Source organism: Taudactylus pleione, unplaced genomic scaffold, assembly GCF_031769625.1.
Source record: "Taudactylus pleione unplaced genomic scaffold, aTauple2 ptg000231l, whole genome shotgun sequence".
NCBI lineage: Eukaryota > Metazoa > Chordata > Amphibia > Anura > Myobatrachidae > Taudactylus > Taudactylus pleione.
In genome coordinates, this window is record NW_028284633.1 from 1,897,775 (window position 1) to 1,911,089 (window position 13,315).

A 13,315-nucleotide genomic window follows, 5' to 3' on the forward strand; every position below is an offset into this window, starting at 1 on the left:
CCCCCAGGGGGGTTCTGACTGGACCTTTCTCATGGTATCGCCACTTAATTCACATATAATATTTTTATCACTTCTCTATTTGTTTGTATATTATTTATGTCATTTTAATCCTTTCACACTTCATTAACACTTATTGATTTATCCTTACACATCTATTCTTTACACTTCACTATCACCTTTCTTCCCCTTTTCGTGTGATGCCCTGGGGATGGTCCTTGGCTGGAAATTTTTGGGGGGCCTTGCTTCTCGGACGTGAACCCCTTAATGTTAGGGATGCCAGTATAGAGGAGCCTTGACGATTGGCCTGGCGCTTATTCATATATTTGCAAATGTATGTAACTAATACCTCTGAATCTCTATTATCATGTAGGATTTAAGTATTTTTGATTTTGCTACAGTGTGCTGGAGGGCAAATCCCTTTTCTCTGTGCTCAGTGTAAACCCCGCCCTTTGCAAGCACCTGTGGTATGTCATTAAGCTGATTTGAGCAACTACCATATTTTTTGTCTGCACTGTATCTGACCTGCACTGTATCTGACTTGCACTGTATCTGACCTGCACTGTATCCTGCACTGTATCTGACCTGCACTGTAACCTGCACTGTATCTGACCTGCACTGTATCTGACCTGCACTGTATCCTGCACTGTATCTGACCTGCACTGTATCTAACCTGCACTGTATCTGACCTGCACTGTATCCTGCACTGTATCCTGCACTGTATCTGACCTGCACTGTATCTAACCTGCACTGTATCTGACCTGTACTGTATCTAACCTGCACTGTATCTGACCTGTACTGTATCTGACCTGTACTGTATCCTGCACTGTATTTGACCTGTACTGTATCTGACCTGCACTGTATCTAACCTGCACTGTATCTGACCTGTACTGTATCTAACCTGCACTGTATCTGACCTGTACTGTATCTGACCTGTACTGTATCCTGCACTGTATCTGACCTGTACTGTATCTAACCTGCACTGTATCTGACCTGTACTGTATCCTGCACTGTATCTGACCTGTACTGTATCTGACCTGCACTGTATCTGACCTGCACTGTATCCTGCACTGTATCTGACCTGCACTGTAACCTGCACTGTATCTGACCTGCACTGTAACCTGCACTGTATCTGACCTGTACTGTATCTAACCTGCACTGTATCTGACCTGCACTGTATCCTGCACTGTATCTGACCTGTACTGTATCTGACCCACAAACAATATTGTGAGCTGTGAGGTGGTCAAAATAGACTGGAACTTACTAGAAATGAATGTTATTGAGGTTATTAATACTGTAAGAACAAAAAAGTTCCAAAATATGTGACTTTAGCTGTTTTAATCAATTTTTTTTTTTAAAATACAGATCCAAAACGAAAACCAAAACACATGAGGGTGGTTTTGCAAAACCAGAATCAACACCAAAACACAAAAGTTAATCAAGATCCAATACACGGGGGTCGGCGCACATCTCTAGCCAGAACAGTACAAACAAAAGAACAATATATTTATTTTACACTTCGCAGGTCAATTTAAACTGCAGCAAATCAAAGGGCTTTTATATGTACTTGAATAATAAACATACAGGGATACAGTGCGCCAGAACAGTACTAACAATAGAACGATATATTTATTTTTCACTTTGCAGCTCAACTCCAACTGCGGCAATTCAAAGGACTTTTACAGTATACAGTATGTATGTGAATAATAAACACTCAATACACACTGTAGGGCTTATATGTGAATGCAGTGGGTGAGGTTTGGCCTGAAGAGTTAGTGCAGCACTGTTGTGCGACAGAATTAGACTCGGGACTGGACACAGCACAGCATTTGTGGATGGACACAGCACTGCCACTTGAATGGATACAGTGACAGCAATAGGTCTCTGTTGGGGGCGGGGATAAGGGTGGAGCCACACAATTGCGTCACAGTGGCCCCACCCCTCCTCACAATGCCGAAAAAGGCATTGTGAAGCAGGGGGCGGAGCCACGATGACATGATTCAGTGTGAATCACATCATCAGTTCCCCCCACTGTGGAGGTTTCTGGTAGGTAGTTGGGGGACAGGAGGCTTGCCTGCCTTTCCAGGGGGTCGGGAGCGGTACCCAATATTCGGGAGGCTCCCGACCAAATCAGGAGGGTAGGCAAGCCTGTCTCACTTGTAGCTTCCTCTTCTTGTATCCCCAGCATCTCCTGGCCTCCCCTATCTCTTTCCTTGGCCCTTCCCCATGAGGCCATGGCCCTCTCTCAGGTGCACTATATTATGTCCCTATTTATCCCCAGCATCTCCTGGCCTCTCCTATCTCTTCCCTGGCCCCTCCCCATGAGGCCATGGCTCTCTCTCAGGTGCACTATATTATGTCCCTATTTATCCCCTGCATCTCCTGGCCTTCCCTATCTCTTCCCTGGCCCTTCCCCATGAGGCCATGGCCCTCTCTCAGGTGCACTTTATTATGTCCCTATTTATCCCCAGCATCTCCTGGCCTCCCCATCTCTTCCCTGGCCCTTCCCCATGAGGCCATGGCCCTCTCTCAGTTGCACTATATTATGCTCCTATTTATCCCCAGCATCTCCTGGCCTCCCCTATCTCTTCCCTGGCCCTTCCCCATGAGGCCATGGCCCTCTCTCAGGTACTCTATATTATGTCCCTTTTTATCCCCAGCATCTCCTGGCCTCACCTATCTCTTCCCTGGCCATTCCCCATGAGGCCATGGCCCTTTCTCAGGTGCACTATCTTATGTCCCTATTTAAAAATTGGAGGGGGGGGCGCCAATGCTCTCTCTGGCACAGGGCACCAAAAAGTCTAGTTATGGCTCTGTATATTTGGTAGCAATTTCTGTTGAAATTAGAGATATGCACTGACCCCCATGCTTTGGTTTTGATATTTGGATCCATCTTCGTTTTTTGGTTTTGCAAAATCACCCCCAGGTGTTTAGGGTTTGGATCTGAATTTTTTAACTATTGATAAAAAGTTTTTAAAACAGCTAAAATCATGTAATTTATGCAATCCAAAACATGAAATTCAGATTTAAAATCCGAATTTTGAACCACGAAAAGATCAGAACCGCGACTCGGGTGGACTTGTATATCTGGAGAACCAAACCACACATCTCTAGTTGAAACCACTGCAGGTTACAAGTTGCTGTATTGTAGTCAGATTTTACAGAGGGCATGATACAGAGATGGGAGGTAATGCAGAAACATTCAAGGACGTTCTCACAAAAGCGGTTTCAGGAATATGCAAATGCTAATTTCAACCTTCCCTTTGTGCTAAGCTGCTCCATGGTCTGTGCATTTGTGATGGAGATTGTAACACTACAACATCAACACATCGGTCACACCATTGACCTTTGCAGTAGCCTTGGGTCAACTCTAAGCTACTCTCCTCTAATCCAACTACACATGGCCTCTGACGCTGTAGATTGGCGATTGGGAACACATTAGCATTCCCAGACACGCCCGTGACACTCTCCTATCACGCCCATGACATGGCCATGACATGCCGATAACACGCCCATGAGATGTCCCCTTTTTTGCGATCACTGTAGGCCACCTAAAACTCTCCACCCTGATACACCCAGGGATTGCAAACTCCTTCTCAAGTTCTAGCAATGCCGTACACAATTACAAACGGCATACGACACTTGGGTTTGCTTGTGCGCAATAAGGGATTTCTGGGCATTTCACACATGTGCAGTAGTAAAACATCACTCAGCTGCGTAACTATCAGCGCTATGTCCATCTGTGAATCAGCCCCAGAGACAGCATTTTCCTGACATCATATAAAGAGACCAGATGTAGATATATTACCGGCTGCCGGAATGCCAGGCATCAGAAGTCCAACCTGGAACTAAAGACATACCTTGAAATACCGACACCTATCTTTATCCCGATGCCAAAATCCCGACAGCCGGCATCCTGAATGAAGGTAAGCAGGGCTTGTGAGTTCTTAGCCGTGGGGGGGGGGCAAGGGTTATGTTTAGTAACCCTTGGGTGAAGATTAGGGTTAAGCACACCCTGGGATGGTTAAGGTTGGCAACGGGGAGGAGACATTAGGGTTAGGCACCACTGGAGGGGAGATAGGGTTAAGCAGGAAGGTTGAGTTTTTGGGTGCGGGAAGGGGGGCTTAGGTTTAGGCACCACCAGGGTGGAGGTTAGGCACCACTAAGGGAGGATTAGAGTTGGGGGGGAGAGGGGTAAGAATAGCATACTTACCACCCCTGTCAGGATATTCATCCATTGGGATGCCACTGTCGGGATTTGAACCGGTGGCTATTCAGGTTAATTCCTCCCGCCGGTAATATAACTATATCCTGTCTCTTTATATGATGTCATATAGTACCCAACCCAAAGAGACAGCTGCTACTTACTTGTGTGTCTGTGAGGAGTGTAAGTGTAGAAGAAGAAAGCTGTAGGAACGTATAAGTAGATAGATATACAGTGACTGCTTATTGAGGTTAGCTTTCTTTATACGTTTTCTTGTTTCTTGTTCTGTATTTGTCTATATGAGGTGTGTTTTGAATATAGTATGTCCCCCCGCCACCTTTGTTATACCCTGTGTGTGATTTTTTTTTTTTGTGAGAGTAGTATTACTGAGTTTTTATGTTTTACTTGTTTTGTTTAATATTTTTATTTGTTTGTGCATTTCTGTAAAAGTCCAGTCATGTCTGGTGAGAGGTACCATAATCCTCCATGCCCAACTGGGCGATGTTCCTGTCACACAATCATTGCCTGATAAAATCTAATTATTTACCTGTTCTTTCTGCAAACTCATAATTTGATGGTGGTCTAAACATTGCCGGTGCTTTGATATTCAATTCTGTTCTATTCCATTGTAAAGTGCAATTTGGAACCTGCCACTTACTGTAGTAAGTTTTGCCCTAGAATGTGACCAGCCCAAAAAGTGCCAAATAGGTTCAGCACAGAGGTGAGCAAAGTGCAAAGTCTAAATGGCAAAGAGGATAAGCCAAGCAGCATACATTCTGTTACTGTATATCACGCTAAGAGAGGGTCACCTATTGCCCACCCCTCTGATAGTGCTGTTACTTACCTGTGCGCTGTAAGGTGTTGCACTATTATGGGCATTATGGGCATTTAGCCAGAAGATATATCACAAATACATTTTGTAGAGTGTAGAGTTTTCAACTAAAATAATTTCTTTGAAAATGTAAGAGCTTTACACACATATAATAAAATGAAGACTAATAAATGATACCTAACGATAAAAAGAAAAAGCAGAAACATGTTTAACTTTCCAAGACTAGAGATACTGTAACAGTCAAGGTCAACAGTAAAGAAACACACAAGTGATAGCAATAAATATTCTATACACATTAACAGGGGAGTCGCCATATGGACACAACTGTGCAATGTACACGTGAGGTGGTAAAACATATAAATAGCAACATTGTGTCCAGCAAACCAGTCACTGGACATTTCTCCACCATGAAACTGCTTCTAGTCTGTCTGCTCCTCGGAGCTGCCGGTGAGTCTCATTAGCTTACAGATACCATGGTGCATCTAGTGGTAATGGCTTTGTGTTATATTGTGTAATGGTGCCGCGGTGCTAGTCAGTGTGTCATCTCTTACAGCTGCCTTGGAGGATGATAAGATAGTCGGAGGTTACACCTGTGCCGAGCACGGTGTTCCCTACCAGGTGTCCCTGAATGCTGGGTACCACTTCTGTGGAGGGTCAATGGTTACCAACCTGTGGGTGATCTCTGCTGCTCACTGCTACCAGTCGTAAGTACAGTCATTGTGCTGTAGATGGTGTTCATAATGGTTGGTTGGGTGGCTGGGTTGTTGGCTGAGTAGTTAGTTGGTCAGTCATTTGGTAGGCTGGTTGAATGGCTATTTAGATGCCTGGTTGATCTCTAGGGACACTTTAAAAGTCTACTGTCTGCATGTCAGAGATCATATACTTACTGGTCATTTTTAATAATTTTATAGACTAAAGCAAGTATTATTACAATATTAATGCTAGTTTTGTTCGACCTGCTTTTCAAAACATTAGAGTTGTAGGACATACCTAGAGCTGATATATTATATATGATATACATTATCACTATGTGAATCATTGAGTTGCTGAGTGAAGTGGAATCACTTCTGCTGGTGCCCATAAGCTGTGTTATATCTCACAGTATAGATGTGTCAGAGTGGGCTACATAAGTCTTACTTCCCCCCCCATGTTGTCTCCAGGATCCCTTAATAATCTCAATAAGCAGATTTACACTTCTCTGTCTGATTGTTCTGTATCTGTATCTTCATCCAGGAGCCTCCAGGTCAGAATGGGAGAACATAACATCTTTACAACTGAGGGCACCGAGCAGTTTATCAACTCTGTCAGGGTCATCCAACATGGCGCCTACAACTCCAGAACCCTGGACAACGACATCCTGCTGATCAAGCTCGCCTCCGTCGCCACCCTCAACGCCTACGTCCAGACTGTTACTCTGCCTTCTGGCTGCGCAGCCTCTGGCACCAACTGCCTGATCACTGGCTGGGGAAACACACTCAGCAGCGGCAGTAAGTTACAGATCACTAACTAATGTCCATTATTTGCCCTGGACCTGGGTGGAGAGTTACAGCTGTAGTCCAGGAGCTATTTGCAATGTTAATAAGCTAGTAAAGTAACTTTTTTGTGAAAAATATTGTTTTTGTCTTCGAAAAAAGAAAATAATTTTCATACAAATAGAAATATTTATTTGATAAAATGCACAAATATAGAGCATTCAGAGACATTCCCGACACAGATAATTACATATACAATGGAAAGGAAATGACGGCTATATTTTGGGGGATGTATAAGGACATAGAGTATTACAGCAACATACCGTATACAGGAAGGTGGAAGAATATTAAATACAGCTAATTAATAACTGTTTTCTGCAGCCAACATGCCAGCTGAACTGCAGTGCCTGGACGCCCCCATCCTGACCACCGCTCAGTGTAACAGCGCCTACCCAGGAGAGATCACTGATAACATGATCTGTGTTGGTTACATGGAAGGAGGCATGGATTCCTGCCAGGTAATGTCACAGCTGTATCACTATGGTGCTGAGACCATGGTATGACTATAACATGTATGTGATGTACACACGCTGTATGATCACACAGTAGGCAGCTTAGTAATTATCCAGCACCCGTCATGATGTGGTATGAATGTCTAACAATCTCCCTCCTGTGCTCAGGGTGACTCTGGTGGACCCGTGGTCTGTAACGGACAGCTCCAGGGTCTTACCTCCTGGGGATACGGCTGTGCCCTGAGGAACTTTCCCGGTGTCTACACCAAGGTCTGCAACTACAACGCCTGGATCTCCAGCACTATGGCCTCCAACTAATCTCCTACATAATATATTTATACAGAGCATTTCATCTCATGTTTATCATCAAGTCTTTCACTTAAAGTAAAGCTTTATACTATGTGTTCTGAATAAACTTATTTCTTGGTGACATTGTGTGTTATGGTAGTTTTGTACTTATTTTCATAGAGTGGACATTACACCTAATAGGGCAATGGTTGTATCTCAGCACTCTCAGACAGATACAGTAATCAGTACAGGTGTTTAGTACATACCATGGTATTACAGAGACAACAGTTTCTCTGGAAGTCTTCAATGCAATATAAATAGTGACTTGTTTGTGGGTCTCTGTAGTGATGGATATAAGGGGAAGAGAGGCACATTTCTGCTCTTTCCTCCATTTCTGACTCCTCCTGGTGGCTTTGTATGGGTGTAATCTGAGGGATCATGTACCCAGTAATGAGATTAATCATTGCCATATTGCATGTGTACAGCTCCTTCCCTTCCTCTGTGCATGTCCCCAGGTGGCTTAATGCACAAAGCAACCAATGGAGAGAAATATGATGCAAAGGACTGATCATTATTACATATATAACAAATATTACTTTTAGGACCACTGTGCTGCAATAAAGGATATCTGCAGCTTTTTATATAATGCATTAGTACATACAGCAGGTTCCTGGGTGATTTATAGTGTTCAGATTTGTTCTTATATAACATTTGTACAATGACATTTAGTCCTTGCTGTCCTCCTTGTTCTTTTCTGTCCACTGTAAAATGAAGACTTTAGTGGGAAACATGGATCTGTTGTGAGAGGTATTTGGTCACCTTTCCACTAACTAGAAGAAGCACAAAATAGGATGCACAGCAAGAACCACATAGCTGAAGCCTGCCGGAGACTGCTGTAAATACACATTATGGGCAGCCAGTGATCCTTAGTGATCCCTTCTGTTCCCTCTTATCCAGGGTATAATAATAAAGTAAATCATGACTCAATGGATGTCACATTGAAGGGAAAGGAGAATGGAGATAAAGGGGGTATTCAATATGGGAGCGAAAACTCAATTTTTGCGTTAATATCGCACCTATGACGTCATTATCGCTGGTTTCAGTTTTACACCGTATTCAATTTCAAAGACTTTTCGCAGGTTCGAAAAGTCTTTGATAAAAAACGGGGATAACTTTTCGGCATTGAATAGGTGTCGAAAAAAAGAGCAGAATTTGGGTTTAGGGGTGCAGGCTTAAAAAAAATAGCCTACACCCCTGGGAATGACATTTAAAAAAGAACTGTGTCAAAAAAAGTAAAAAAAAAAAAATAAGGACACCCCTAAAAATTAATTTAAAAATTAGGGTAAAAAAAAATAGGAAAAAATTGTTAAAAACTAGGGAAATAGGTTCAGGGCTATTCTGCAAGTATGCAGCAGGTGTATTCTAGAATAGATTTATAGCAGCAGGTGTATTCTAGTATAGATTATTAGCGGCAGGTGTATTCTAGAATAGATTTATAGCAGCAGGTGTATTCTAGTATAGATTATTAGCGGCAGGTGTATTCTAGAATAGATTATTAGCGGCAGGTGTATTCTAGTATAGATTATTAGCGGCAGGTGTATTCTAGAATAGATTATTAGCGGCAGGTGTATTCTAGAATAGATTATTAGCGGCAGGTGTATTCTAGTATAGATTATTAGCGGCAGGTGTATTCTAGAATAGATTTATAGCAGCAGGTGTATTCTAGAATAGATTATTAGCGGCAGGTGTATTCTAGTATAGATTATTAGCAGCAGGTGTATTCTAGTATAGATTATTAGCGGCAGGTGTATTCTAGTATAGATTATTAGCGGCAGGTGTATTCTAGTATAGATTATTAGCAGCAGGTGTATTCTAGTATAGATTAATAGCAGCAGGTGTATTCTAGTATAGATTATTAGCGGCAGGTGTATTCTAGTATAGATTATTAGCGGCAGGTGTATTCTAGTATAGATTATTAGCAGCAGGTGTATTCTAGTATAGATTATTAGCAGCAGGTGTATTCTAGTATAGATTATTAGCGGCAGGTGTATTCTAGTATAGATTATTAGCGGCAGGTGTATTCTAGAATAGATTTATAGCAGCAGGTGTATTCTAGAATAGATTATTAGCGGCAGGTGTATTCTAGTATAGATTATTAGCGGCAGGTGTATTCTAGAATAGATTATTAGCGGCAGGTGTATTCTAGAATAGATTATTAGCGGCAGGTGTATTCTAGAATAGATTATTAGCGGCAGGTGTATTCTAGTATAGATTATTAGCGGCAGGTGTATTCTAGAATAGATTAATAGCGGCAGGTGTATTCTAGAATAGATTAATAGCGGCAGGTGTATTCTAGTATAGATTATTAGCGGCAGGTGTTATATAGAATAGATTATTAGCAGCAGGTGTATTCTAGAATATATTATTATCAGCAGGTGTATTCTAGAATAGACTATTAGCGGCAGGTGTATTCTAGAATAGATTATTAGCGGCAGGTGTATTCTAGTATAGATTATTAGCGGCAGGTGTATTCTAGAATAGATTATTAGTGGCAAGTGTATTCTAGAATAGATTATTAGCGGCAGGTGTATTCTAGAATAGGCTATTAGCGGCAGGTGTATTCTAGAATAGATTATTAGTGGCAGGTGTATTCTAGAATAGATTATTAGCGGCAGGTGTTCTCTAGAATAGGCTATTAGCGGCAGGTGTATTCTAGAACAGATTATTAGCGGCAGGTGTATTCTAGAATAGATTATTAGCGGCAGGTGTATTCTAGAATAAATTATTAGCAGCAGGTGTATTCTGGAATAGATCATTAGCGGCAGGTGTTCTCTAGAATAGATTATTAGCGGCAGGTGTATTCTAGAATAGATTATTAGTGGCAGGTGTGTTCTAGAATAGATTATTAGCGGCAGGTGTATTCTAGAATAGATTATTAGCGGCAGTTGTATTCTAGAATAGATTATTAGCGGCAGGTGTATTCTAGAATAGATTATTAGCGGTAGGTGTATTCTAGAATAGATTATTAGCGGCAGGTGTATTCTAGTATAGATTATTAGCGGCAGGTGCACAAATGCCGAATTTTTGAAAACTTACTTTAGGGACATCAAAATATGCTAGTACCCATTTTCATGTACCCCAAATTTGATGGGACCACTTAAATAAATGAAAAAAAATAACCTAAGTGCTCTTCTGCATCACTTCTTCAATGTCGGGAAAAAAACACCTGCTGCGGCTATTTAAATCCCCGACTTTCATTTGCAGGCTAAAACAGGGGGACCCATAGTGATCTTCCATGTTTTTACAACTTCAGGGGGTTCCTACAATTTTTTCCAGGAAAAATTCATTTTTTTTAAGCAAATCCCACTTCGCCAGGTCTTGTTTTCTGAGTTTTTATATTGAATACGGGGATAAAGCTGGCGCGCGCCCGATACTTTATCCCAGAAATATCTCCGATGTGGAGCGAAAAGTCCAGCACGGACTTTTCGCTCCCATATTGAATACCCCTCTAAGTGACTTTAAAGTATACCTACCTTTCAATGCTGTACCAAACTCAAGCAATTTCTACTAGAGGTAATGAAGTGGTTGTAATGTACAGAGTCTCCTGTATATCTGGAGTTACAGACAATGTTTTCCAGGGGGTGGAAGGATAATCAATATTGCTGCAATGAGGTAGAGTGAGGGTGGAGTTGGCTGCTAATTTTAGGGCATTTATAGACCTTATGCTAGCACCAGTCCATCATTTTGTGCCAGGTTGTATTTCATTAAAAGTTTTTTCTTTAATTGTTATTTTAGGGGTTTCATTTCCATAGTGCAGGGGGACAGTGGAGATGCCTAGGAGGAAAGGCTGAGGATGGGGGAAATGCTGGAGGAAAGGCTGAGGATGGGGGAAATGCTGGAGGAAAGGCTGAGGATGGGAGAAATGCTGGAGGAAAGGCTGAGGATGGGAGAAATGCTGGAGGAAAGGCTGAGGATGGGGGAAATACTGGAGGAAAGGCTGAGGATGGGGGAAATACTGGAGGAAAGGCTGAGGATGGGGGAAATGCTGGAGGAAAGGCTGAGGATGGGGAAAATGCTGGAGGAAAGGCTGAGGATGGGGGAAATGCAGGAGGAAAGGCTGAGGATGGGGGAAATGCTGGAGGAAAGGCTGAGGATGTGGGAAATGCTGGAGGAAAGGCTGAGGATGGGAGAAATGCTGGAGGAAAGGCTGAGGATGGGGGAAATGCTGGAGGAAAGGCTGAGGTTAGGGCAAATGCTGGAGGAAAGGCTGAGGTTAGGGAAAATGCTGGGGGAAAGGCTGAGGATGGGGGAAATGCTGGAGGAAAGGCTGAGGATGGGGGAAATACTGGAGGAAAGGCTGAGGATGGGGGAAATACTGGAGGAAAGGCTGAGGATGGGGGAAATACTGGAGGAAAGGCTGAGGATGGGGGAAATGCTGGAGGAAAGGCTGAGGATGGGGAAAATGCTGGAGGAAAGGCTGAGGATGGGGGAAATGCAGGAGGAAAGGCTGAGGATGGGGGAAATGCTGGAGGAAAGGCTGAGGATGTGGGAAATGCTGGAGGAAAGGCTGAGGATGGGAGAAATGCTGGAGGAAAGGCTGAGGATGGGGGAAATGCTGGAGGAAAGGCTGAGGTTAGGGCAAATGCTGGAGGAAAGGCTGAGGTTAGGGAAAATGCTGGGGGAAAGGCTGAGGATGGGGGAAATGCTGGAGGAAAGGCTGAGGATGGGGGAAATACTGGAGGAAAGGCTGAGGATGGGGGAAATACTGGAGGAAAGGCAGAGGATGGGGGAAATGCTGGAGGAAAGGCTGAGGATGGGGGAAATGCTGGAGGAAAGGCTGAAGATGGGGGAAATGCTGGAGGAAAGGCTGAGGATGGGGGAAATGCCGGAGGAAAGGATGAGGTTAGGGCAAATGCTGGAGGAAAGGCTGAGGATGGGGGAATGCTGGAGGAAAGGCTGAGGATGGGGGAAATACTGGAGGAAAGGCTGAGGATGGTGGAAATGCTGGAGGAAATACTGGAGGAAAGGCTGAGGTTAGTGAAAATTCTGGATGAAAGGCTGAGGATGGGGGAAATGCTGGACAAAAGGCTGAGGATGGGGGAAATGCTGGAGGAAAGGATGAGGATGGGGGAAATGCTGGAGGAAAGGCTGAGGATGGGGGAAATGCTGGAGGAAATCCTGGAGGAAAGGCTGAGGTTGGGGAAAAGCTGGAGAAAATACTGGAGGAAAGGCTGATGATGGTGGAAATGCTGGGGGAAATACTGGAGGAAACGCTGAGGATGGGGGAAATGCTGGAGGAAAGGCTGAGGATGGGGGAAATGCTGGAGGAAAGGCTGAGGATGGGGGAAATGCTGGAGGAAAGGCTGAGGATGGGGGGAATGCTGGAGGAAAGGATGAGGTTAGGGCAAATGCTGGAGGAAAGGCTGAGGATGGGGGAAATGCTGGAGGAAATACTGGAGGAAAGGCTGAGGTTAGGGAAAATGCTGGATGAAAGGCTGAGGATGGGGGAAATGCTGGAGGAAAGGCTGGAGGAAAGGCTGAGGATGGGAGAAATGCTGGAGGAAAGGCTGAGGATGGGAGAAATGCTGGAGGAAAGGCTGAGGATGGGGGAAATACTGGAGGAAAGGCTGAGGATGGGGGAAATACTGGAGGAAAGGCTGAGGATGGGGGAAATGCTGGAGGAAAGGCTGAGGATGGGGGAAATGCTGGAGGAAAGGCTGAGGATGTGGGAAATGCTGGAGGAAAGGCTGTGGATGGGGGAAATGCTGGAGGAAAGGCTGAGGTTAGGGCAAATGCTGGAGGAAAGGCTGAGGTTAGGGAAAATGCTGGGGGAAAGGCTGAGGATGGGGGAAATGCTGGAGGAAAGGCTGAGGATGGGGGAAATACTGGAGGAAAGGCTGAGGATGGGGGAAATACTGGAGGAAAGGCTGAGGATGGGGGAAATGCTGGAGGAAAGGCAGAGGATGGGGGAAATGCTGGAGGAAAGGCTGAGGATGGGGGAAATGCTGGA

At 43.9% G+C, this 13,315-nt stretch overlaps 1 protein-coding gene across 1 annotated transcript; it reads left to right on the forward strand.

The window, feature by feature from the left end:
- Window positions 1-5,437: 5,437 nt before the first annotated feature.
- On the forward strand, window positions 5,438-7,335 carry LOC148516915 (trypsin-like). Its single transcript, XM_088479407.1, has 5 exons — window positions 5,438-5,480; window positions 5,587-5,737; window positions 6,267-6,520; window positions 6,887-7,023; window positions 7,186-7,335. The coding sequence occupies exons 1-5, from the start codon at window positions 5,441-5,443 to the stop codon at window positions 7,333-7,335; spliced, it is 732 nt and encodes a 243-aa protein (XP_088335533.1). The 5' UTR covers window positions 5,438-5,440.
- The last annotated feature ends 5,980 nt before the right edge of the window (window positions 7,336-13,315 follow it).

Bases quoted from the DNA above. Each gene is read 5' to 3' on its own strand.
- LOC148516915 (XM_088479407.1), top strand. From the start codon at position 5,441: ATGAAACTGCTTCTAGTCTGTCTGCTCCTCGGAGCTGCCG. The intron at 5,481-5,586 runs GTGAGTCTCATT...CATCTCTTACAG, and splicing joins TCTGCTCCTCGGAGCTGCCG to CTGCCTTGGAGGATGATAAG. The intron at 5,738-6,266 runs GTAAGTACAGTC...ATCTTCATCCAG, and splicing joins GCTGCTCACTGCTACCAGTC to GAGCCTCCAGGTCAGAATGG.